The sequence below is a fragment of the Rhopilema esculentum genome, chromosome 16 (assembly GCF_057945365.1).
Source record: "Rhopilema esculentum isolate cy_ngs chromosome 16, ASM5794536v1, whole genome shotgun sequence".
NCBI classification, from domain to species: domain Eukaryota; kingdom Metazoa; phylum Cnidaria; class Scyphozoa; order Rhizostomeae; family Rhizostomatidae; genus Rhopilema; species Rhopilema esculentum.
In genome coordinates, this window is record NC_142830.1 from 8,219,712 (window position 1) to 8,245,354 (window position 25,643).

The following is a 25,643-nucleotide window of genomic DNA, read 5'->3' on the forward strand; positions in this document are numbered from 1 at the left end:
GTGCATACAGCCATCGTCTTGCTGTTATTACATGCCCTCGAATTCTGGAGCAGGTGTTCGAAATTTATGACGTATTCAAAACTATGTCATATATAACGGGGGTTACCTGTTGCAGTATGTTTTTATGAAAAGCTTAAATAAGACACATATGTAGACATTCGTTATCTTTTTCCAAAGTCACAATTGTCAATACAGCCCCCTGTTTTGCCTGCACTATGCAAAATTGGGATGGCAAGATAGCATACCAAATGCTTTGTCGGCGAATCTTACCCAGCATCGTCCATGGAAAACAAATAGCAAGAAGGAAAATGACTTGAAAGACCAATCAGCTTATTGAATTGCTAAGAAATACATAGCGTCTCATAAATAGACTGGGCTTGTCTTCAAATCAACTCGTTTGTTCAAGTAAGGGACTTGATCGCTTGGAAGATAATATATGGAAAATGACAGTTTTAGCAACTGTATCACAATTTAATACTATTGGACCTGACACTGGAGCATCGAACATTTCTATTCTGAAGGTAATCGTGCTTTTCATGTGTTTTTGTTAGCGTCATGGCGGTCTGTCTTGCTACGTTCGGTTGAATGAGTACCGTGAAATTTTAAATTAGATATTTCATATTTTAGAACTTTGTTTTTTATCAAAATTTGTAGAGCTTCGTTTAACGTAATTCTTAATTTTCTAACTTTCTTATTTTTTACCTAATTCATTTTTTTTTTGCTGAATTTCGTCTCTATTTCCGATCACTGCAATTGAAAATCATGTCAAATCAGTTAAGTGCATTTTTAAGTGTAAGTCCAACATTTTTCAACGCTGCAATTAGGTTAATAATGCTATTGTACTCTACAAGCAGTCTCAAACTGTTATGTTGCCTTGCAATGCAAAGTTGTGACGCCATCAGTTCCAGGTGCATTGTTGCGTAGCTTTGAAGAAATAGCTTAGTTATTATTTATTTAGTCTATATGCTTGTTTAGCCTTATTTATTTCCTTCCTCGTTGTTTTAAATGCACTATATTAATATTTAACCCTGGATGTTTTATTAGTAGATCTAGCCTGATGGAAATTAAAACAACACTGGAAATTAACACTGGGAAATTTTCGTATGTTTTCCTGTTGTTACTTCTTTACTAAAACCTTGTTCTGGAATCAAGTTATAAAATATTAACACATATCGCTTATACGTTATTGTCTTTTGCAGGCACTCGTGAAACAAAAATGAAGACGCGATACCTGATTATTTTCATCACATTTGGATTCATAACCTGCACCGCTTTAAACGAGAAACGAGACGATCACCATATTGAAAAAAGGGATGTAGACACAAACAAAAATTTGGAGACAGAAACAAAACCAAGCGAAAAAGAGGAAAAACAAAAAACTCCTCATATCAAATACATGAACGTTACATACAGGGAGGAATTTTGCAAGGCAAAAAACTGGTCAATACATTTTGGATGGTAAGAAGCACCGGCATTTGGCTTGCAACATAAAAATATATTTCTAACAGGAATGTTAGGTTATAAGCTCTAGCAATAATTGTTTTTTGATAGGTAAAAATTTAGTTTGATTGCAAATTGAAAAGCACTTTTGCATAAGGACTTCCCCACCACATATGCTGGACGCGGAGAACGCTCATTTCGCCATCTATTCATTTATCGTCTCGCTTTGGAGCCTTATTACAATAAGTTTATGTACATAAATCAGATGTGAATTGATTTATGTTAAAAAATTTATCAGGAAGAGTGAATCTAATATTAATTTACCGATTTCAATATAAATTATGGGAACTAGATTTACTGTTGAGATATGAACATGTTAAAATGAGGTGTGCAAGAGCTTCACAGTAATTTTTTAAACAAGGAGCGTAGCGAATAGTTGCATAGCAACATTAACAGTGTTCTTTTTATAAGCACTGGAAAATCTAAATAGTATTGTAGCTTTAACATCTGCGAGAAACAGGCTATCGTTCCCATAAAAGTGCTTCTGATAAGAAAGTTGAAAATACCATCTTTTGGCTTCTTGTAATTAAAGTTTAATGTCAAGCTTCTTAATCGAGCAAGAGTAGATGAGCCATTAAACTAAGTATAAGATGATGTACAGCTTTACGTCTTTCTTGCATCTAAAACTTCGCTCATTACGCGTAAAGCACGGTGATTCTCAGTTTTTCCTAAGCAATCGAATCCCGTTGGTGTCTTAAAGATTGTTTTCAGAAACAAAAGTACTTTCTGGCTAGATTTCTCTTCGGCTGCAGTTGTCTAGCTAACACTGGAAGGCTGATAAATGGGTGACCTTTTTTTAATGGAAAGGCTTCTCGCAAATTTAGACTAAGCCTGTAAATGTTACTAAGATTTTCGCAATCGCAGTCTATAGTATTTGTCTTCGTACAAACGGGTTTTCTTACGCTAGCACGTGTATCACATCAGAAAGCTACAGTTTTCACGTTTCACGTGTTCTAAGATGCACGTATTTTGGCAAAAGCAGCAGGTTGTTTGTAAATATGTGGAAACGGCGATGTGAAATGACAGGAAATTGTGAAGATTTCAATGCTTTTTTAAATGTGTTTCTCCTTTATGACTAAGAAGGTTCGCCTCAAAGACATAATTAGGTTGCCAAGGGACAAATAATATTACCGAGAAATTTCACAGAAAAACCTTATTTTGACCGAATTTCAAAAGGGTAATTAATGTAAAATTGGCGTTAGGGCCGATTGATCTCCACTGAGTACCTTACGATTTTATATCAAAGCTAGTGTTCCAATTTCTTTGACACGTGAGGTAAAACTGAACGACATAAAAGGCATAAGGGATCATGGTCCCGCACATTTCAGTAAGATTCTATTTCGATAAGCGAGCATTTTCTGCTCTTTGTCCCCCTTTAATTCTGAGACTCAAGGTGTGGTCCCTGTTTGTGATTTGTGCACGATATCGAGATCACTTTCGGTCAAAAGGTAGTAATTTCTCACCTTATCGCTTTCTTCTTCACCACCCCATTTACTGCCGGCTCAGTAAGGAAAAGTGTCCACATGAAAGGACAAACCTAGAAAGACAACAGGGACCACATCTGTGTGTTAACGTTTCAAATTAATTTTTTGCATTTGTATTTGTTGCTAGCTAGCATTCGAAGGTAGTTTTTAGGACACTGGAAATTAGATTAGATTCCAAATGTTTCGCAAAATGACGATGATAACTTTGCGATCAAAACATTTCTTTGTCACTAAAGAGTGGCGTTATATCTTTGAAATGATGCTTTTGCAGTAACATCAGTGGATTACTAAATGCTATGCTGCGTGGGTATGACAGAAGGTTGCGGCCACTAATGGAGGGTATGCACCAATCATGCCAGTTCTTTTCATAAGTTTATGCTATTCATAATGTCTCGTTTATTTTGAAATGAGTTGAAATGAAGGTGTTCTAAGTTGATGATATTTTCTCAATTGACGTGTGATGCTGCCACCTGCTGGAAATGTAATTCTCGAAATATTTACATTTTGAAAGCAAGAATCTTTCTGGGTAAAGTGACAAATTACTCAATATTTGGCCAGTCATCATTTCTTCTTCTTCAGAGCCCTTAATATGATTTTGAGGTAGACTGTCTGTTGGTTATTTGATATATACTTTTGTTTGATATTGGCTGCATACTTTAAGGTATATCATAGAATTTAAATGAAAAACCAGAGACATTTTGTGAATAACTATACTCTTGAATTTCAGCTCACAAGCCTGTTGTTATAACCGTTGGGTTCTGGATCCTGTCAATTGACAAAGTGAATGTTGTTGATATGGTAAGAAGCATTTTCCAATGATAGAGACCACCTATAAATCAAAAAATCATTTTGTTCCAAAATATTTTTCCTAAAGCCAAAGACTTGAACAAGTGACTTAAAGATCACAGACGCCTCCCAACATTAGACACCTCCCTACAATGTTAACATTTTAGCAAAAGGCATCTACCAAAAACAGACGCCTCCTGACAACAGACACTTTCCAGCAGGAAAAACCTCACTACAATGGTGACCTTTCACAAAACCTCCCAACAACAAACATTTCCCAATTCCCGAAGCTTTCCAAAATTGACACCTCTCAAAAACTGATACCTCCAACCACAGACACATTCAAATCACGGCCGCCTCCCAACAACAGACATCTCCCATCAACCGACACATAGTCAGAGCCTAATCCCAAAAAGGGTTGCATGTGAATGACTTTGTTTGCCATTCTAACTTCATGGATTAGATAAATATATTCTTGTCTTTCAGGAAGATTTTTTAGCTTTAGGTTTATGATTCTTCAGTTGCTTTTACCAGTATGTATGTCAGTGAGATTTTTTTGCATTTTTCTCTTCCAGGACTATCAAATTGACTTCTTTTTTCGACAATCGTGGGTAGATCCAAGGCTAAACCACTCCTTTAATGGAATGCTTACGGTATCTAATACAGTTTTGCAAAAGATATGGCAGCCTGATACATACTTTGAAAATTCAAAACGGTCAACGTTTCATGACGTAACGGTTGAGAACAAGATGCTTCGCATTCACCAAAATGGAAAAGTAGAGTATAACGCCAGGTATCTATAAAGGCCTTTTTAACATACTAGCTAGGGGGCAATTGCCTTTCCAGCCCCATAACTTTCCAATGTTTTAAACAATAGACAATATCCTCCTTTTTATATAAACAAAGGTTTGTCCCCGCAGCTAGCTTCTCTTCGAAAAGGCTATTGTATTTATCACTACTCTGCTAAATCTATCAAATTTTGTGCTCTTAAAATCAAACTCACATAATTCACAAGTTTACCTTTTCTCTTACTGCAATCTGCCTTTATCGACTGCGTTACCAAATCTTTTCTTTTGTAATTCCAAGATTGATCATATTTGTTAAGTTCAGGCCTCTGAAACGTAAGCAGTTGAAGAAATTATAAAAACAATTTACTTTCAAAAATATTTATAAAATACTAAATGCGCAGACACACTGTTTTAAAAGGAAATATAGCAGGTATCTAACAAATTTAATTTAGTATTAGTTCTAGAAAAATAATCCTACAGTAGAAAGGACTAAATTTTATTTGTGTTCATAAGAACTGAACTCTAGGCAAAGAACAAGGTCATATCTTAATTCTTAAATCCTTGCGTCTGCTTCAACATCACATTGAAAGAAATTTAATAAATTTCTTAGTTCAATAATCATTGAAGAGAACTAAAAAATTTAATCTGATTAATGCGAATACAAATTCGCATAGAAAGAAAACTGTTTTAGTTGTATTTGCAAAAGCATATAATGTTGTGTAGCTTTGAGTCAGTTATGATTCACAAAATACCTTTTGTTTTTGTCACCTGTTATACAAAGTTGAGACGAAAATTCATAAGCTCAGGTCTCTGTGAACGTGAATGCTGGTTAACTGAAATTGTTTGCAAGTCAATGAATGCTGAGTTGACTAAAGTTATATTGTTATGGCAAGAAGGTGGATGAATATTGGTGAACGTGTTTGTGCAAAATGCACAATGTCAAGTTGAAATTTTAAACTGGAAGAAAAATATGACGGTACATGTAAAAAATACAAATTCAAGAAAATACATGTAGAAAATACAGACGGTACATGCAGAAGGAAAAACTTGCAAATTTAAATGAAACTGAAAAAAGCTTGTTGCAGTTTTCAAAGTCTTTTTATTATGCATTCTTTATAATTGCTTTCTCCATTTCACATAAATCGGAGCAGCAATGATCTCTTTCGCGCTCCTTTTGTGCTCCTTTCACGCTCCTTTTGCGCTCCTTTAGCGCTCCTTTCGCGCTCCTTTCGCGCTTCTTTTGCGCTCTGTTTGCGCTCCTTTTGCGCTCCTTTTACGCTCCTTTTGCGCTCCTTTTACGCTCTAATAATAGCATCCCTTCATAATTATGCTATAGGATATCGGTGAGAGCATCTTGCCCAATGAATCTCAGGATGTTTCCAATGGACAAGCAGAAATGTGCTCTGAATATTGAGAGCTGTGAGTTTTGCTATTTCCTTTTAGAAATACTACGCCTTGTCTTTGCAAGCTAGTTTGCACATTCTCGATAACATTTCCTACCCTATAAAAGTGTTTTAATATTTGTATCATTAAATACCTGAAAAATTAAGCAATCATCTCATACCTTTAAAAATATATTACCAATTTTATCAAGAGCATTAAATTTTTCTTACATATGATACCCAACAGTAAATGTTTATTTCTTGTCATATCAAAACTTCCTAAATATTTATTTCACATCAGAGATTTTTGTTACCGTAGACGGATATAGTGATCGTGACATTGTCTTTAAATGGGAAAACAAAAGCAATCGGATCGCCATTGGAGAGAAAGTCAGATCTTTGCCCCAGTATAATTTGACTGACTTTCAAACTGAAGAAAGATATACACAGTATGTTGTTGGTACGTACAAAAAGGTTTTTTAACTTGATCTTTTGGCATATTCTTATTAAATTTATAGGAACAAACAATTAATTACAAAGCGAGACCAAAGTCTTGTTACACATCATTTAATTTCGTAAAACATTTTATTTTGCTTCCCCTTTTGTAATGTCAAGAGGCTCGATGTTATGATTTGATCAATTTCTGTCTGGTATTTATAATACCTAAATCTAGAACCAACAGTGTCTTGAAAAAAAGGGGTGCGGTTTTTTCCACCGCAGACGGTGAGCTTTTTTCAAAACATCACTTTTGGCAGGATTCGTACAAATGCTTTGCGAAGATAATTGATATTGTTGTCTTCAAAGCTTCTTCTTTTCATGTTAACTTATTCCTAAATGATTCTGCACTTGAAAACAAGACTCTTCGTGATGCCTATGATATTTCCTATAGAAACCATTTTCTCCACTACTTTGAATGCATGTTGTTGCAATGACATTCTTCTATTCTTTATCATTATTCTTTATCATTATTCATGTTAACAAGCCTATAAAACAATGGATTTTAGACGATAGAATGTCACACCTAGGTTTGCATTTATCATTTTTTCCAGGTAATTGGTCTGGTTTGACAGCGATTTTTGTATTAGAAAGACGAACTGGGTACTTTTTCATTCACCTCTATTCACCTTGCGCCTTGATTGTTATGATATCCTGGATCAGTTTTTGCATTCCCAAAGAATCTACAGCAGCAAGAGTGGCACTTGGAATAACATCTGTTTTGACAATCACGACCATCCTTAATATGCTAAACACATCAATGCCTAAGGTGAGACAAGCATCTGAATCTCTTTCGAAATCTTCGATGTCATTGCTAACTCCTCCAAAAAAAATGATTTCATCACTAGATTTTTTTACGGTCATCTTAGGGTCATCTTAAAGCTTTGTTAGGGTCATTTTAGGACAACGAATCTCTTGGTTTTCGTTGTGTGGAAGTCCTACATTGGAATAAGTTTTCAGGGCCACTTGTAAAGTTCAACACGTCGCTGCTTAGAATAACTACCTATAAGTATAAAGCATTTACTAAAAAGTTGATTTATGTAATTAGGTGTAGTCTCTGAAATAGAAAAAGACGAAATAGTCGAGCTTTTTGCACACAGCTTCAAGACACATTTCTGAACAAATGCTTGAAAGCATGCAAATATAGCCAAAACATCACCATCCATTCGATGCACTGTTTGGACATATATCTTCTTATAGCAGATATATCATCCTTTCTTACTGAACCTAAAATCTCAAAGAAGAATAAAAGATAAAGATTGTTTGTTCCAAATTGAAATGCCTTGAAAATTAGGCTGCGGCATAAGTGGTATTCAGTCACAGATTCAGGCGTTCCTCGTTAATTTGTTGAGATTGCTATAGTCTTCACATGCTCTTCCTTGAATGAATTAATGCTTTCCTTTTTTTAAAGGTTTCGTATATAAAAGCAGTTGATTGGTATCTCATTGTAAGCTTTATATTCGTCTTTGCTGTGCTTATGGAGTACACATTGGTCTTGTGGTTGACGGACAGGGAAAGACAACAAAAGCAGAAACTAAAGAGAGCAAGAAAGAAAGAACAATCAGATTCTGGGGATAATCACCTTGTAAGTTGAATTTCATTCTAGGACTGTTACCTAATCGATTTACGCGCTTCAAAAGTTTGCCAACACCATTTATAATGACAAAAATCTCTAAAAGACGCCATTCAAGGTCCTTTTAACGTTTGAAAAACGCTAAAAGCGAGACCAAAGTCTTGTTACACAACCTTGAATTTCTTAAAACATTTTATTTTGCTTCCCCTTTTGTAATGTCAAGAGGCTCGATGTTATGATTTGATCAATTTCTGTCTGGTATGCTTTGTACGCTTTGTGGTAAAAAAGATAGTGGATTCCCTGAAACTTAATCCTCCGTTGAGGATGAGTATAAAAAGATCTGAAGCAATTTCAGACAAATCCTAACGGAACTAGTCATAAATGTAAGAGCTACATTTGAGGGCTTTAACTAGCAATTACCGTGAGCAATGTTATAATCCTAAGGATGAGTGGCTCTCATTCTGCTGTTTTCAAATAATTTGCCAAAAGATATACACGGAAATTTTCAAAATTTTACATTTGATGAGCAGCTGCATTTCAAGAACTAATAAAGTTCTAGGAGCTAGTTTTGATTGTCAGGCAAAACTAAAACTCCCTGGGCTACTTGAAAGCTTCAAATATATCATCTAGTTTCATCCTTGACTGCTCCACTAGAAGCTACATGAAGCTTTTTTGAAAATGAAGGCTGATCGTGCAGAAAATTTGGCTACATTTTTAAGAATTTATTTGTTAACACTTCCAATGTTCATTGATCTTATATCTAAGACTCTGCACATCAGGTAAATAATCTATATCTAGACCAAATATAGAGGAAGCTCTCTGAAATGCATGTTTAATTTTCTCTTATTTCAGGACAGAGGCAGTAAGAGAAACCATAGCAGTGAATACCACGAGCTTCGTGCGAGGGTGCCAGGTGTTCTTGGAAAGCATTTTGAAGTAGGCTTTTTAACTTTCGATTGATGTTTTTCAACTGTCTATAATTTGATGTAAATGTAATCTTCTAGTCACTGAGACCTATTCAATGCATTTTTTATTGTACTGGCAGATGTTAATGCGCTATTTAGAGTAAAGGACAAAACAAATTTAGGAGGAGCGATATTGATAGAAACCATTAGCACATCTTCACAGTCGCAAGCAGCTGCCCAGTAAAAAATGGAAGTCTCTTGAAATCGTTAAGTGCATGTTTTGAACAACAACAGCTTATTTTCGATTTCTTAGAATATTATCCACTGAAAGAATATTGAACAAGACTGTAACAGTGCTAATAATGTGCTATTGGTCATCTTATAATTCGATATTACAAAGAGCATTTACATGATACGGTTTAAATGATACGGTCACCCATCGATTCTGGCACTCTAAAATATATGGCTTTTACAAGATTTTATCACATTAACAACCAATCCATGAACTCGAGATTAAAGATCGAAGATGCATAAGGGATAGCAAGGAGAGCCTCGTTTTGATTTCAAGCCCTCGTTATCAATCTGCATACAAATATTCGCACTCTGGTCAGGTGTACCAATAATTCGTATCGATAATGAATGACTTCTTTCTTCTAGCAGGTTGCTACTGTTATTGATTGCAGAATATGAGTGTATCGAGCCTCTATGCACTTGAAATAGATCTGTAAAATGTTTTTATGGGATCTTAAGTGCTTTGGATCAAACTATTGTTAAAAGAACGAGTTCTTTTATTGTATACACGAGAAGGTGTCGGTCTACCAGAGCTACAGCGCCTTTGGTCGCTGGGGGGAGGGGGCGCTTCTTCGACATGAATCTATAGAATAACATGTATACCAAACTAGTGCATTTTGTAAAATAATATTCGATAGCATTGGGCTGATGTTTTATCTTCTTTTAAAGCTGTCGCACGATGACAATCACCAGACAAAAAACGGTAAACCTGTAGTCGTTATATTTGATGGACAAAAATACGCTTCAAAGACAAGTGACCAATCAGATGAAGTCAAGGGAGTTGTCTCTTTTGGTGTTGGCAAAACAAGTTGCCAGTTTAAGGTCGATACCATCGACGAATACTCCAGACTGGTATTCCCAACAGCATTTGCAACATTCAATATTGTTTACTGGGTTATGTTCTTAACTATGAAAAAGGATGATAATAAATGATAAAAGGCATATGATGTCGAGTTGATTAGTTTGGGAAGCTTAATTGTTAAACCAAAGATTTGGAGAATAAAGATCATAAGAAATGGTCTTGTTGCAGTGGTATTGCTTCATGCTTAAAGGATATGGGGCTCAGCATTGCAGAGCAAGCACGTGGCTTGAAGAGCAGTAGTAACAATAAAATGGTTGGAAAACTTTCTACCAATAATTGAAATCAGTAATGTTTTTATAGATCAACGGACATTCACTTTGTGTAGCCAACACATTTAGCTTTTCTTATTTAAGTTATGGCTTGACTAATAGACAAAAATAAATGTATCCAAAGCCTTTCGATAATAATCGCTAATGTTTGTCAATGCTTCAATGATGCTACTGCTGGCAAGATTGTTGAATCGTCGGATTTCTAGCAGAGCTTTGCAGCAAAGTAAACAAAGTTGCGTCTCGAAAAGAAGAATGATCCTTATAAATAATTTACAACAACTGAATCTAACCAGATCGAAAGCCAAACAAAGCTGCACTAAACAGGAGAATTTCAGTTACGTGGGACAGTGGACATGCGCAACATCATGGTCAATTTATGAAGAAGTATTAATTAAAAAAAACATCAGTAACTTAGAAGTAAACCTTCGCTCTGCGTGCCTTCAAATGCAACTCATAACAATGGAGTTTCAAAGTTCTAGATAATACCATTCGATGACAATATAATAGCGTTTAAAGATCGAAACCCATTTAAAAAGTAGTTCTAGGTTGGTGTAACGACATAATGAATATTATCGAGAAACATGCGACAAGTTGTAACCAGTTATTACCACAATTAACGATAGTAGCATTTGAGTTACCATTTTTGTAATAACGGCGTAAGTGGTTGACTTGAAACAGATTGATTTGAGGTACTGGGTAATTAAAAGAATTATTACTGCCTAAATAAAATCTTTTTTATATGTTTTATAATTAAGGTAAATACTTAAGGAAACAATATGACTTTATTCTAGCTCTTATTGAGATTATTACATAGTGTAACCTTTTGATTTCATAGATATGTTGTTTGTGTAAAAGAATGGTGTGAATCACCTCCCAATGAAAACTTAAAGTTGTATTCATAATGGCAGATATTGCATTTAATTTTTTTGTACATGAGATAAATCATCCAGAAAATTTTATTTTGCCTTGTCAAATTTTTGATTACAAAAGTTATAGAAATAGGTCTGTATTTGGTAAACGATTGATATTCTATGAAACACAACTGCCCTTATTGATTTCCCCTCTTAAAGACACAAGGAGATTTCAAGAGGGTTCTCTAATAGTTTACTTTACAATAGCCGTTTTTTTATTGTTTATTTCAATTAATGTAGTTGATTATGTAGTATTTGATGACGATTTTCGTACATAGTATCAGTTGTTGCAAGTCAAAGGGAAAAATTAATAATTTTGCTGTTTTTCTTTGCGTTACTGTGACTATCATGAAAACCAAGTATTGTGATCTTTATGTCAAACGGAAAAATTCTTTAATTATTTTGGTCAACCATACCGGTCTGGTGCTTGCGTTTTTCTGATTGGCCTATTTCGATCTTTAATTATTATTGAAGGGATAGTCTAAATAGCTTGGAAGATAGAATGAAATATTCTTGATGGTGAATCACCTGCTTTATATTATTCTTTCATGACTTTCTTTAAAAAAATCTTGAAATATTTTAATATACTCTACAAAGAGATCTGCAAAAACATCTGGCAAAGTTCCCGGTCCACTGGCGTCTAAACATTTGCAATGCTTGGTCTAGCATTTCACATGTTTGAAATTCGTCGAGAACACAATAGGGCGAAAAACTAAATTTGTTAGGTATAAAATGGTTATGCTTGAGAGAAATTTTTATAGGCGCAGAATCAAAGATTCCTGGCATATTGATAGCAAAAAGAATTAGCAAAGTCAAAGCATTTTGGATTGAGACGTTTGCAAAGATTTGCATTTCAAGACATAAATTATAAGTAATATTTATACAGGTTTACTTGTTCAGGAAGGAAATCCTGTTGTCAATCAAGGACCTGCAGAGCGAGAAAGGATAAGAACATGTGTTCTGCGTTGAATTTTCTTTACTTACAACAGGTTACTTCCAAAAGGGAATGTGAATGAATGCATACTTTACTAACACAGAGATGGCACAAGATAGAGTATTCGTGTAGACAATTTCTTTCTGTAACTTAATATTCATAGATTATCTCAAAAATATCTTTCCAGCTCCTGAATACTCTCAGAGTAAAGGGTAGAAGGTCTCCGTTACTGGAGGACGCAAAAAGCCCAACATTTCATATTTATATTCTGGTCAATTGTAAGATTTTCAAGACGTCCAGAAAAGCGCTGTGAAGACACGTTTAATTCATATTAGTCATTTAATACAGAAAAAATGCAGTGTAATGAAGTTTAACAAACACAGCAAAAACGAAAGATCTATGTACAAGCTTAAAGAGTGTATCTTTCAGCCATATAAACCTTATAATGTAAACCGCTATATCTCCATTCAGAGCGCAAGGCTTTGTTAAATAAATTACATAAATTACCACAAAATTCGTCCCAAACAATGTATGATAAAGTTCTCATAAATAAGTTACCGATCGTGTCTGTGCATATTTACATGTGTCAGTTGCAAAGTTAAAGGTTTATAGATACATGTTCTCCTTCTTTTTCGTGCAAACCTGAATCCTCAAACGGCAAACCATGCTTCATTGCAATTGCCTGTAGAGTTTCTCTGTCGGGTTCTATACATCGCTGGAATTTCTAAAAAAAATTGAACAACACGTACAGATTTAGAGAAATCCGTTGTCACCAAACACCTCGGTATAAACCAAGGCCTATTTTCAATACGGCCTATACCTTGAGATCTGCTTAGGAATTTGATATGAAAAATAATGATTATTTATATGTCGATGAAATTGAAATGGGGGGTCAAGATTTTTATTCAAAGTTTATTAGCAAGATGAGCTAAATAAGCAGATTCTGCGGTTAGTAAATCATGGAGACATCAGTTCTGGAGAGTCTAGACATTAGTTCTGGAGAGCAATAGAAACATATTAGTATTGAAAAATCAATGGCATTTAACGCAAAGTAAATTATAATGGAAAGCCTTGAATATGGTATTGTTAAAATCCTGATTACTCCAACCCCCGATCACTCGAACATTCGCTGAGTGGAACTGATGTTGTACCCCCCTTGAACCTTGCCCAATATTTTCATGTCAAAATACCACTGATAACTCGAACTTCCGATATCTCGAGCATTCAATAACTCCAACCATTTAATTCGGCCTCTTGGAGGTTCGAGTTACGGGGAGTTTATTTTATTCATATATTCAGCATTTTAATCGATTAGGCAAAGCAAAGGAAGCAATGCAATGTTTAAATCATTTTAATAGTAAGCGACTCAAACATACCTCGCGCAACGTAGTGCCTTCAGCTCTGAGCAGATTAACAAGGGCAAAAACAGGAATGGTCAAGATACTCGACAAGGCAATACACCATCCGATAAACTCTGCCCATACTGGATACGGCTTCCCATCGTAAGATATCCCCTGCCATCCGTAACAATGAAATACGAAAATTGTTACTAAAATCAAAGGAGTTATGTAACGCCAGCAAATGTTCCACCAAATACCCGGCATGTATCCTATCATTTGCGACACTTGGATGCGGAGGCGCTGCGGTCCATAAAACCAGCCAATAGCAATGACTTCCGTTGCAGCGATGAAAAGCAGCGATATTCCACCTGCTTGTGTGTCCAGTATATTTAAGACGTACATCCCTCCCTAAGAATTAATAATTGGGATCTCCGTAGGCAAGTAATGGAAAGAAACAAATTGGCATCGTGTAAAGTTTTTGAACAAAATTGACAACGATTTATGACTAGATAGTCACTGAACTAGGCAAAACGTGCTTTAGGTTTGAAATCTGTACAAAGAACTATGATGTGACGTAATCTATGACGTAATCTATGACGTGAGTACGTAAACTACAATCCAGGACAAAAATGTTGAGACAGAATGCAATGTTTGTAATATTCTACTTTACCTTGCCCCTGTAAATTCGAATCCCCCCTTTACCCCCGAAGCAATGTTGGATTTGTAGTTCTATCATTTTTGCTTCAAAATCATGCATTTAACATTGAATTGGGGAAGGGAGGGGGAAAGCTATTTTTCAAAAGAAAGAGAAAACATAAAGTATTCTTGAAAAGTCGCAACTATTTTTGTCCGGGATTGTAGACAAAAACCATTGTAAGTGAAGAGAGACTGATTACAGTTAACAGCTTACCTGACAAGTCATGGGCAATCCAATTACAAAACATGCGATACATGTTGCTAAGATTACCAGTTCCTTTCTCTTTGTCAATTTTTTCGGATATTCATCGATTATATTGGTTATGATGCATTCTATGCAAGCGAACTAGAAGAAAAATTTGAACATCAACACTGATAACAGCCAATGTGTACATCTATTTGCAAGCGATTGATCTATATATTTTGAAACTACCTAGCCTACATACATTGAAAAAATGACCAAGTAGAGCCCACTTTTATAAGAAAACAGATGCTTAAACGTGTGTATTCTTATCTTTCTTATTTTTTGATTTCAGATACTTTTAGCCCTCGATACAATCCAGTTTAGTGAAAATATCAAACAACTGCTTGGCAACTTTCACATTAAAGAGCTGCTGAGGTTTAAAAGATAGGAAAGATAGCCACGTTGAAGACCAGCTTTCATAGAATATTTCGGCAATGACGTCGAAGATTCTAAGTACAAGTTTCATGACAATGATTGCAAAAACCTTATAATTTATGAATACTCTATGAACTCCATGTGTGAATTAAAATTTTCCTCATAATAATTGAACCTGACAGTTCATTAGAGACAGCCGAAATTCGACTTAAATTTTTTACCAAACATATACATTTTCAAGATAAAATACGTAATGAAATTCGACTAAAACGGCATCGATTTAGAAGATATGAAATGGGTATACTATGAAAAGTAAAATGACTGGGTAAAACAATTATAGGCTGTGTATTTACTGCTGGTATGTGCTTATAAAACTGTTTGATAGTTTAATCATATCGCATTTTGGATATAACACAAAGTAACATCCTCCTACTGGACTCATCTATAAGGTGCACAGTTTTGCAAATTCAGAATAAGAGGGTTCAGTTAAGAGCCTAGAGGACTTCAGTTACTTATCCGGAGCGGCTCAAACGAATCAATCTACTACTAAATACTTAATGTTGAAGAAATAATACTTTTTATAAATAAGGAATACTTTTAGATTACAATACTTAACAATAATGTTAACTCGTAGATCTCAGTCTGCTGCAAGGTCAAAGATTGTTTCATTGAATGAGAGGATTTAAGTTTCTGAGTAAAATAACACTTGCTGGTTGCCATATTTTTAAGTAGAAATGTGCCAAAGCAATCAACCGTAAAAATTTATTAGACAGAAAAATTGGTTGCATTACATACCGAACTGTCTAATCCAAGTGTAAAAAGCATGAAAAAGAACAAAATCGCCCACAACGAGGAAATTGGCATTTGTGAGATCCCCTCAGGATAGACTGTGAATGCAAGACCAGGCCCTGAAAGAAAAAGAGACGTTTATTAGCTAAAATGCAATTTCTACAGCAAACTTTGAGTGTTCAAGGTTTTTGATAAACAGCTGATAATCTTCACGAACAATTAACACTACTTACATAGCCTTACGTTTGTGGAAAAAACATTGTGAAATACCAGAGGTCTCGACTTGTTGTATACCTTTGGATTTGCCTGCTGTTAGTTTGACCAACGATGCAATTGGGTGAAAGAATTAAGGTTTTGAGACATCGTCTGTAGTTAAGTCTGACGAAATCATTAGTCAGACGGAATCCTTACAAGACAAGCAGAAGGAATCATTACAGTATGTCGGCCAATGAAATTGCTAATTTTTCATGGTTGTCTGCAGATTCTTTTTCCTAGATCTGATTTAAAGGTATCTATTTATCTTAATAATATGTGTGCTGGCACAGATGATCAATTGGAATATCAAGCTTTCGTCTTTTCATATGTAATTTTTAACCGACCGATGATCTAGTGTATACTGTTCACCATCTTTTCTCTTCTTCAATCTGCACCTGAACACAAGTTTCCTATCACTTATTGGGAGGACGATAAGTTGCATCAATACATAGACACATGGCTCCTTTTTTGCGTAATATTGAATTATAGCAGTGTAAAAGGTTGATTCTATATGCAATTTAGAGTTTAAAATGGTTCAAAGTCGGAGAACCTACCCGAGGAAACCACCTTCTCAATATCAATTCCGAGATCTTGAGACATGAATCCCAATACACTAAAAATAACGAATCCAGCCAACGAACTTGTGAACGAGTCCATGCAAACCAACCCGATAGCATCTCTAAAAGTTAAATGTAATAGTATTGTAAATAACAATGGTTGAACAGCCTTTTTGCAGGTCGTACCCCAGATTTCCAAAAATCGTATCCTGGATGAGTCGGACACTCGCTAACTGACACAAACCATTCACTTCCCCTTCCTCCCACCTCTCCCCTGCTGATAACTTGTCAGAAGGTTTAAAGAAACTAGTCATGATATACTTATTTCTATTGACCACGACAATTATATTCGAAAGTTTTACAGGATAATACGCACCAGTTCCATTTTTAGATAAAATAACGCAAACAAGACCGGGACAAATGAGCTCAGGTGATATAAAATAATCACGTGATTATATACCAAGAATATAATAAGAGTTCAACATGTAGGGGAAGTATGCACTTTTTTAAAAACATTTCTAACCATGATGAAAATGTCCCTTCGGAATCAGATCTAAAATCAATTAAATAGCTGCAAAAACATGCTCTTTATTTTGGTAGCTAATACACCTTGTTATTTCAGTGAAGAAAAACAAGAACATAAATAGAAACTTAGATTCTATATGCTAGGGATAAAAATCAGCTTGCTTTAAATATACTTATTAATCATTCATATTTGATAAGATTATTAAGCTGGTTTCATTTCTTAACAGTTCTTTACATCTGCAAATAGAAGATAATAGCAATGTATGCTTAAAAAATATGGTCCTATCAATGCGGTCTTATCTATATGGTCTTATCCTATTAATACCGACAAAAAATTGGAATTATTTGCTCCGCTGAACTGCTAGAAATGACATCTTAAAAATATTTGTGGTATACCACATATCCTACCTGGGATAATTTGGACATTTGCTTAGCCGTATCATTTCTACACCTCCAGAGATCTTCCGACTTAACAGGATTCAGTTGTACACAAATAAATTTAACAATTCATGTTCATAATTTCTTACTTGCAAGGAAATATCTGGCCAGTTTTTCGGGTGTCTTATAACCGACAAACAGTTAAAGTATGCCATGGCAATAAATGTAGCAGTCCACGTTTATATGATAATGCGTGGATGAAGTGAAAGCAATTGCTCTAACTCGCAGTTTCATTTATGCTAAACCAAAGGATTCCTAAATCACAAAATGCAGCCTAAACCAGCCCTATTCTTGAGACTTTGAAGGCATAAGAATAATAAAAGAGCAAACATTTACCTAAGACAGTTATTGTGAAATTCGTTGTAGCTGCCAAGCGATAGAAGGACACCCCAGGCTGGTCCTAGCGAGTAGAAAAGTTGTGTTGTTGCTGCTGCCCAAACCTTAAAGAAAAAGAGTTGATTAAGTTTAGCAAATAGGTTTTGTATCACAAGCCTAGTTTAGTTAGTTTGAGTATAGACCACGTTAATAATTGGGGTTTTTCATTAATAATTTTCAAATTGTCACTAAGGAAAATGTCTGATAGATTAGCTAGCAGAACCGGCCAGAAAGGAAAAAAATATAGTCACCCAAATATTATAATGATTTCTTCTTAATTTGTATGGTATTGTTTAAAAGTGCAAAAGAAAAGATTCTGATGAAGAAATAAACACTTTCTTAAGCTTTGTTAGAAGTCACATTGAGATCACTGTTTGTTAGAAACGTTTAATTTCAACCAGACAACAAGTTAGTTTGATCTGCTAATCGGATTGAAGATTGGATGCTGATTGAGTTAATCAAAGTCGTTTAATTTTTCATTGGGCCACGTATGGTAAGATATAGCAGCTTTAAAAACAAAAATTCAGAATTAACTAAGCGAGGCATACCTCAGCATTAGCAAGTTTGGAAAAGTCGGGCTTGATGTAGAAGAGAATACCGTCGACTGCTCCTGGCAGTGTAAGTCCTCGGATCAAGAGAATAATGAGAACGACGTATGGAAATGTCGCAGTGAAGTAGACTGCCTGAAAATAAGGAGAAAAATGATCTTGATTGTGAAACATGCTCTTTCCAAGACATGCTTAAAATGATATGCAGTCTAAACAAAAATTGAGAAAGGATTCTAAGGTACAAACATCTTTGCAGCGAAAAAATTCCTGAACAGAGTCAATGCATATACATACAAACAGGAAACCTAAAACTGTGCTAACTCTTTAAATATTCTTCGAACATGCAAAAGAAACAACAAAGTGTACCTTTCCGACTGATTTGACTCCTTTCCACATGCAAAAGTAGACAACTGTCCAAGCACAAATTAAAGTCAATGCCAATTGCCATCTCATTTCTCCTAATTCATTAACATTTGAAGTGATATCCAAAACATGATGGCTGCAAAAATGTTTACAATGTCATAGTGGCAAAAACAACTCCCAAAGTATTGGATTTTTATAATCAGCCATTGGATTTCCTAAAGGTCAGTCTCAAGGCCTCACGATAAGAATTCAGTGAGAGATGGACTGTTGGTACAATATGCCGAATAGAGGGGTATCCTTGCCAAAATAGAGGATAAACATGAATTTAAAAGTCAAATTTATATCGAGGGTTACCAAAGGTTTTGCAAAAAGCACTACATTTTCGTAGTTTACGTGCAAAATCTCAAGATCTAGTCAGCTCTATAGCAAGCCTCAAGATGTCAGCTAGGTAGCACTGCAAGTTAAAAACGAAAAGGTCAGTTACGAAAGGAATCTTCAATGAAGTCTCTAAGTAAATATTTGTCACTCACTTCCAGTACTCTTCGGAAGCTGAAAGTCGATCTGTTCCGTTTAAAACGCATTTAATCACCGAACCGTTTGCAACAATTGGCGACAAATACGTTTCCTGACAGACAGTTAAGTTCTTTCCGATAGCATTGGTTATAACCTTGGTTCCATTGCCAATTATGCTTAGCTTCTGCATGCATTTAGGCGAGTTCCATTTATGGTCGCATCGTCTCCAAGGGACATCTGCCCGGAATGAATCGAACAGATAAAACAATATCCAGCCAATAATCACGTTGTAATATACGCTGATCAGAAAGCACACGATCAGCATGGCATAGCCAACGCCTAAAAAGCAATGCAAAGCAATAATCAACTAGTGCCTGTGCCTTATACTGACCCCCTTACAACAATAGGTATAAAATCGTTTTACTTTCTAAGGACACTTTTACGTTCTCTGATAAAGCTCAAGCCTTTGGGGTTAAATAGTCAAAATTGGGGTTAAATAGCGTAATTTGATTTTTGGAACAGGTTTAGGGATAAAATATGGAAAACGTTTCAGCATGATACCCTTGAAAACTGACGCCAGTGTTCAAAGACTTTTGGCAGGCTGTATACATAGAAGGGTATATATGACTAAATTCCAAAGGAGTCTTCAAACACTTTTTAAACACCTTCAAATTCTCATGACGCATTCCTGTTGGTTTTCTCTATTTCGTTCCTTGAGGCCAGAGATAGGAAACTGCCTCCTACCCGAAATACGGTGCTTGCAGAGGACAACGACTCCCAGGATACCGACACAGAACGCGCTTTTCCTCCTGCTAATGTGAAAGAATCAATCATGGTGATGTTTTTAAAACCATGTACAAGTCAAAATCTGCTACCATTGACTTTTTTCTATTTAATGAACTGCAAATTAGTTATTCAGTAAACGAAAAAGCAGTTGGGTGAATTAGACAGAAATGAATCGTTTAGAGCGATAGTTTTTGTTCATTTTAATATTCCTTCTTCATTACTGAAATTTAAATGATAAAATTGTGTTTGTAACGAATGAGTCTTCCGGTTTCATTTAATTAATTCCCTAATTCCCCATTTAATCAATCAGTTCAGTATCTGCACCAATGTTACCATGGCATCAGTTACCAATATCGAGCACTTAGAAACAGATTCTTTTCTCCAGATAGCGTAATTAGTGACCGCTGAGTGCTGGGTTTTGCCAAGTGCTCTTGAATAAGTTAGTACTCTTGAATAAGGATATCGATTGTATCATTAGAAAGGAAAGAGCTTGTTGTCTTCCCCACACGGTGCAACGTGTTCTTTTCTACAGGTGTTCTTATTATAACTGAAGAATAAACATCAGGGAAAAATGAACAGGGCGATAATGCAAATAGGGCGCTAATCATGCTCCTAGGTCCGAAATTCACAAGGGAAAAGTCCTTAGTATGCGGAATGCAAGGTATGCATTTGTCCGTGGCTGGGGCGGACTAGAAAGCTGCTAGCGAGAATCGTGTGTAAGCAATGCCTCGTACGTGAATTTATTACCAGTTCTTGAAAAATTAGTTTACAAGCTACTCGGTGAAAATCGCCACAATGAATAAAGCAAGTGCATAGTAAAGAAACTTGCTATGTTCATACCTGCAAACAAGGGACAGATGGCCCGCCATGATTGGATTGGCCCTTTTGAAAAGTACTGTCCAATGGAGATCTCCAGATAGTACATTGGTAGTCCACACAAAACCATCATGATCAGATATGGCACAAGGAAAGCACCTGAAACGCATAAGCAGTTAACAAGAGTTAGTTTATCGATTCGTCTATCGCTAAATCCAGCGCTATATTCGCAAGACATAAACAAAAGTTGTGTTGTTGATTTTTAGCAGTTATAAAAAATATTTACTCCATTATTTATTGACTATCGACATTTTTGTCTAGCTTGCGAAGCCTTCCTTTTGCCGGTATGACGGGGTGGGGGGGGGGGGGGGTTGTGGGTATATCCGTCCAACTAAGATTAATCCTGAAATTTGCAAGAGGCTGCGAGATGGATATTCTTGGGGAGGGAGGGACCCAGGGAAGGATTAGGGTGTAGCCCTTTGAACGATGTGAAAAGAAAAACCCTGAACTTTTAATTTATCACTCCATGTCTTTTACAGCCTTTGGTGTTCTAACAAAGTCAAAATTATTTTGAAGTCTTACAGAATTTATCCTTTAATGATATAACATTTCTTACGAGCTTAATTAGACCTAATTTCTCAGAATGTTACAATGATCAGCAGTAATTCAAAGATAACGGCTTTCGAAATCACTCATAGCAAAAAGTAAATTTATTAGGTTAAGTGATGGTGATATAGCTGAACAAATAAAAAAGCAATAAGAGTCAGGATACTGTTTAGTTACTACATACCGCCTCCATTTTTGTAAGCCAAGTAAGGAAACCTCCATACATTTCCCAAACCAACACTAAATCCGATACAAGAAAGAATAAACTGTGTCTTGTTTTCCCATTTAGGCCGCTTGTGATTATTTTTCTCTTCGTTGCCGTCGTCGAAATATTCAAGTTGCGTGCTCAGCTCCTTTTCGTCAGGCTTTTTGCTCCCAAGTTCAATCTTCATCTTTTTTAAGTAGTAAGCAATTGAAACACATAGGTTACGGATTGATTTGTTTTTTTTGAACGGAAGGACGTTAACACGCAACGTTTCCAAAAAACAACGTGGCACCTGGACCATAGCAGACTTCAATGTGAATGCGCTCACAGGTCACACGGATCAGAAGTCATTGTTACCTGGTTTGCAAACTGCTTTCAAACAGCGGAATGCGGGCAACCGGCTAATGCGTTTATTGTCGTATGCGCTCTTACTGGTTTACAACTGGCAAATTCACAAGTGCTATATAAACAGTAAAATACTTGTACAGTGGCTGTAAGAAACTTCAAACAATGGCATAATATGGTTTAGTTAGAATTTGAGAAATGCTGATTTTCTAATCCAAATCTCAAAAGAAAAACGCTCGTGTCCGTTTAGATACCTCTAAAAATGTACTTAAACAAGACTTTCACACTGCAGGTTGTAACAAGAAGAAGCAAGTTACCAACGCCTAAAAATCAAAACGAGTGAAGAAAAGACAGGCAGACTAGGGAAACTGCCAACCTCATGATTGCGAAGGGTTTCGTCAGTCGCTTCCCCTTTTCTTATATTCATTTCAACAGCACTACTTCTTCACTTATTTGGTGCTGTATATAAAGCATGTTTACTTTTGTAGGCATAGGTATGGAGGGGCTTGCAGCAAAAGAAATTCCGTTTCTTGTGCAATAGAGAACCAGATGTTTGAACGCGATTAACGCCAAGCGCAGGACCGCCAAGCATGTGAATACCGCTAAATGTACAATACCAAACACACCCGCCAATACGCAAGGCAGAAGACATGTGGAATGAAACTGCAGAAACCTGTCGTCCTAGCTGCATACTCTTTATTATAAACAAAGGAACAGTACATAAGCAACGCGTACATTAAGTACTTGTTGCAAAACAAATGCTCTTGTTACTAAATTTGCGGCTATGTTAGGGAATCCGTCACAACGAAGCCTTGTACAAATCGGAGCCTTGTACAAAAATTGATTCCAACAAGCATTGAGCCTCTCCCTACCTGTATTTAGGCAATATCTGCGACTGGGCAACGGTTTTAAAAATGAAGTGAAAAATACATCGAAATTCACACGCCTCGCGATACTGCAGACTGAGACATCACAGTAAAGCAAAGGCTAGATTATAATTGTCCGAAATAAATTTTTTGGCAACGTGGGCGAGTTGTTAGATAGAGAGGGGTTGGTGGGGACTTCCATACCTGTGGGCTACAAGCTACCAGCCAACCTAGTCTCCCATCCCTCCCTGGTCAGTTAGCTGCTAGTAAGGAAAAAGCACAGGTGAAGGGGCTGTCTCATTAGATGTATATGTTAGAAAACCCAAGCATTGGATGTAATGTTCAAAAACTCAACATTTTTTTTGTTTCGTGTGTCTTTAGTACGCAGTGACTTAGTGTGTAACGTAGAATCTTGGGCAGGGCTATGTGAAAACCCCTAAACACGTGACCAGTAGCATGGGTGTATAGTGCAGCTTCCCCCCCTCGTATTCAAATTTTGAGTGTGTTTTTAGTAGCTGAGATAGCACTCGGTGGCGGGGCTAAAAAATTTCAACACCGTCTGTCCAGGATTGTAGCATTCCACGATTCCCATTGCACCCAAAGATACCAATAGAAATTTATGTCAGGCTGAGGTAAATTATGTCTTCTTCTCCAAATAAAGAGACAATATCAAAACATAAAAAAGGATCAGATACTAGAATAATCGCAAATGGGAATACAATAGTCCCAAGCTCAAAATCACCGGCGAAAAAGATACCTATACCCCTTGTTTACTGGTTGAAACTAAATACTGGAAATCAAAAGAAAAAATTAAAAATTAATTTACACTCTATTATCTTACAAGGTTTTACAGTACTATCTACAAATCGTCGCTGGTTAAGTAATCTTTAAGAGCATAAAATGAGCAAAGATTTACAAAAGCGATAAATCCCAACATAAAAAATCCGGCAGCTTAGCTTGGCAGTTAAAACATGGTATTCATGCACTAAAGAGCAAAATATAAAATTAGCGTCTTAGCGTCTTGGCAAACACTTTTAAGTATCTTGGATTATGGATTACTGGATTTAAATAAAGAATATATTCAACATGTTAATCCAAAGAAAAAAAGGTCTTTTTGAAGGGTTTTTGAGTAGACAGATCGTGTGATTTTGCCAATACCAAGTCACCAAAATGATTAATCAAGGGTCCAAATGAACAAAGCATAGTATTTGGTTATTAAAAAATTGTTGCAATTCTGTACACTTTTTGGAAAAGACTATTCGCAGGTCGCTTTCTTAAAGGTAACCCTTTAGAAAACCCATAAAGTGAACAGCTCGGAAATGCCTTGATGTATATATCGCCAAATATCGGCTAATATGAATACTGGGTAACTTTTCAAGGTCCAAAGCATAAGTAGCACTCCTTTTGGTACATAAAGATTGTATGGAAAAGTAACTCCAATTGAAAGATCTTAATATTAGACTGTTACATAACATAAGGAAAGTTCATAATGATGATAATAACAACACATAATTCTGTAAAAACCGTTCTATGGAAATACACTTAATAACGTACGATCTATCGTTTCCTATCCTAAATAAGTATTCGATGCACTCTTTTCATAATCAATTTTCTTAACTGATTGCTAATTGTACATCTCATCTGGGAACCTAAACCTTAAAGGCGACAACAGTAAATGTTTCTAGCATAGATTTTGTATATTTGCCAACCATTTTATATGCAGTTGACAATGGCGGGTTAATTATGCATATGGCGGTGTTTGTCAAAATTCGTCTTTTCGTCTTTGTTTATACTTCTCTACACGTTTTTGCAAATGTTCGTTCTCTGTTTCTAATTCTGTTATACGTTCTTGTGAATTTCGAAGCTGTAAAAAAACAATAGAATTAGTTAATGTTAATCTGAGCGAGTTAGAGATCAAACTTATTCAATTTCATTCGGCAGATCCAAGTGACGTCACGAGATGATACAACAAAACACTCGGTGAAACTGCGGAAACAACGTTTTCGAACTATGAAGACGACATTCGTTCAACTTTACAGTTTAACGCAAACAAAAATGTCTTGGAATTTGTTATAAAGTTTTTAGGCACGTTATCAAAATTGGATTATCATGATTAAAAAAAGGCAGGCCTTGTGAAAATAACAAGAATAACTGTCTTCAGTCTTAATATTAAGGCGAGAAAATCAAAATCATTATTCATGACTGCAGAAAAAATGAAGCGAAACGTTAATCTTTCAACGGAACAAAAGTACAAACTCGGTTTCGCAATTCTTATCAAGTAATAAACGATCTAGTAATAAAACAGGGATATATCCGTATAAATAGTTACGTTATCCATATAAAGAGTGCCTAAATTTCGCATTAACTGTGAAACTCTGAGTAGCAACTCAGAACCGTCATGTTCTTTACACCGAACGTGCGTACAGCTCTGGCATCGATCATTTTGTGACAGACCAGTAAAACCGCATTTTTCGTATAGAGAGTTATATAGAACATCGACAACAATTTCAAATGTAATATTGATTAAGCAGAGATAGCGTATTCTATTAATGCTTTAACAGTTACGCAAAAGACACACCACTCACCTCCCTGGCTAATTTTCGCTTTTCCGCTAAAAGAGTATCTTCGACTGATTCCTGCAACAATAACGTTTTGCTAAAAAACATTCTTTCTTACCAGAAGAAAATAAGAACACGATTTCATCGTTAAAAAGTCAAATGAAGTCATTGGCATATGTCTGATTTTTCGATACAAAAAAAAAATGATGTTACGATAAAATACTTCGAAATCTATGAATACTTATCTTAAGAAAATAGACAAG

The 25,643-nt window shown here is 35.8% G+C and overlaps 2 protein-coding genes across 2 annotated transcripts; one reads left to right on the plus strand and one right to left on the minus strand.

Moving 5' to 3' along the window:
* The first annotated feature begins 1,216 nt into the window (after positions 1–1,216).
* LOC135682378 (gamma-aminobutyric acid receptor subunit beta-1) lies at positions 1,217–12,808 on the plus strand. Its single transcript, XM_065197248.2, has 10 exons — positions 1,217–1,458; positions 3,256–3,323; positions 3,712–3,782; positions 4,346–4,563; positions 5,895–5,977; positions 6,260–6,400; positions 6,990–7,204; positions 7,847–8,020; positions 8,861–8,944; positions 9,874–12,808. Exons 1-10 carry the CDS (start codon positions 1,217–1,219, stop codon positions 10,135–10,137), a joined length of 1,560 nt encoding a protein of 519 aa, XP_065053320.1. The 3' UTR covers positions 10,138–12,808.
* Positions 12,495–24,587, minus strand: LOC135682376 (sodium- and chloride-dependent betaine transporter). The gene is made up of 11 exons (XM_065197245.2): positions 21,591–24,587; positions 20,825–20,959; positions 19,216–19,537; positions 18,689–18,821; positions 18,323–18,457; positions 17,736–17,839; positions 16,434–16,558; positions 15,631–15,743; positions 14,431–14,562; positions 13,557–13,928; positions 12,495–12,904 (listed from the first exon to the last, which is right to left on the minus strand). Exons 1-11 carry the CDS (start codon positions 21,910–21,912, stop codon positions 12,779–12,781), a joined length of 2,019 nt encoding a protein of 672 aa, XP_065053317.1. The 5' UTR covers positions 21,913–24,587; the 3' UTR covers positions 12,495–12,778.
* Between the last annotated feature and the right edge of the window lie 1,056 nt (positions 24,588–25,643).

Excerpts from the sequence above, each read along its gene's own strand:
- LOC135682376 (XM_065197245.2), bottom strand. The coding sequence starts at position 21,912 with ATGGTCCAGGTGCCACGTTGTTTTTTGGAAACGTTGCGTGTTAACGTC. Across the intron at positions 19,538-20,824 it reads CATCTGTCCCTTGTTTGCAG|GCGTTGGCTATGCCATGCTG; the intron begins GTATGAACATAG and ends ATTGCTTTTTAG. Across the intron at positions 18,822-19,215 it reads GCTTCCGAAGAGTACTGGAA|CCATCATGTTTTGGATATCA; the intron begins GTGAGTGACAAA and ends ACATTTTTGCAG.
- LOC135682378 (XM_065197248.2), top strand. The coding sequence starts at position 1,217 with ATGAAGACGCGATACCTGATTATTTTCATCACATTTGGATTCATAACC. Across the intron at positions 4,564-5,894 it reads AAAGTAGAGTATAACGCCAG|GATATCGGTGAGAGCATCTT; the intron begins GTATCTATAAAG and ends ATTATGCTATAG. Across the intron at positions 8,945-9,873 it reads TTCTTGGAAAGCATTTTGAA|CTGTCGCACGATGACAATCA; the intron begins GTAGGCTTTTTA and ends CTTCTTTTAAAG.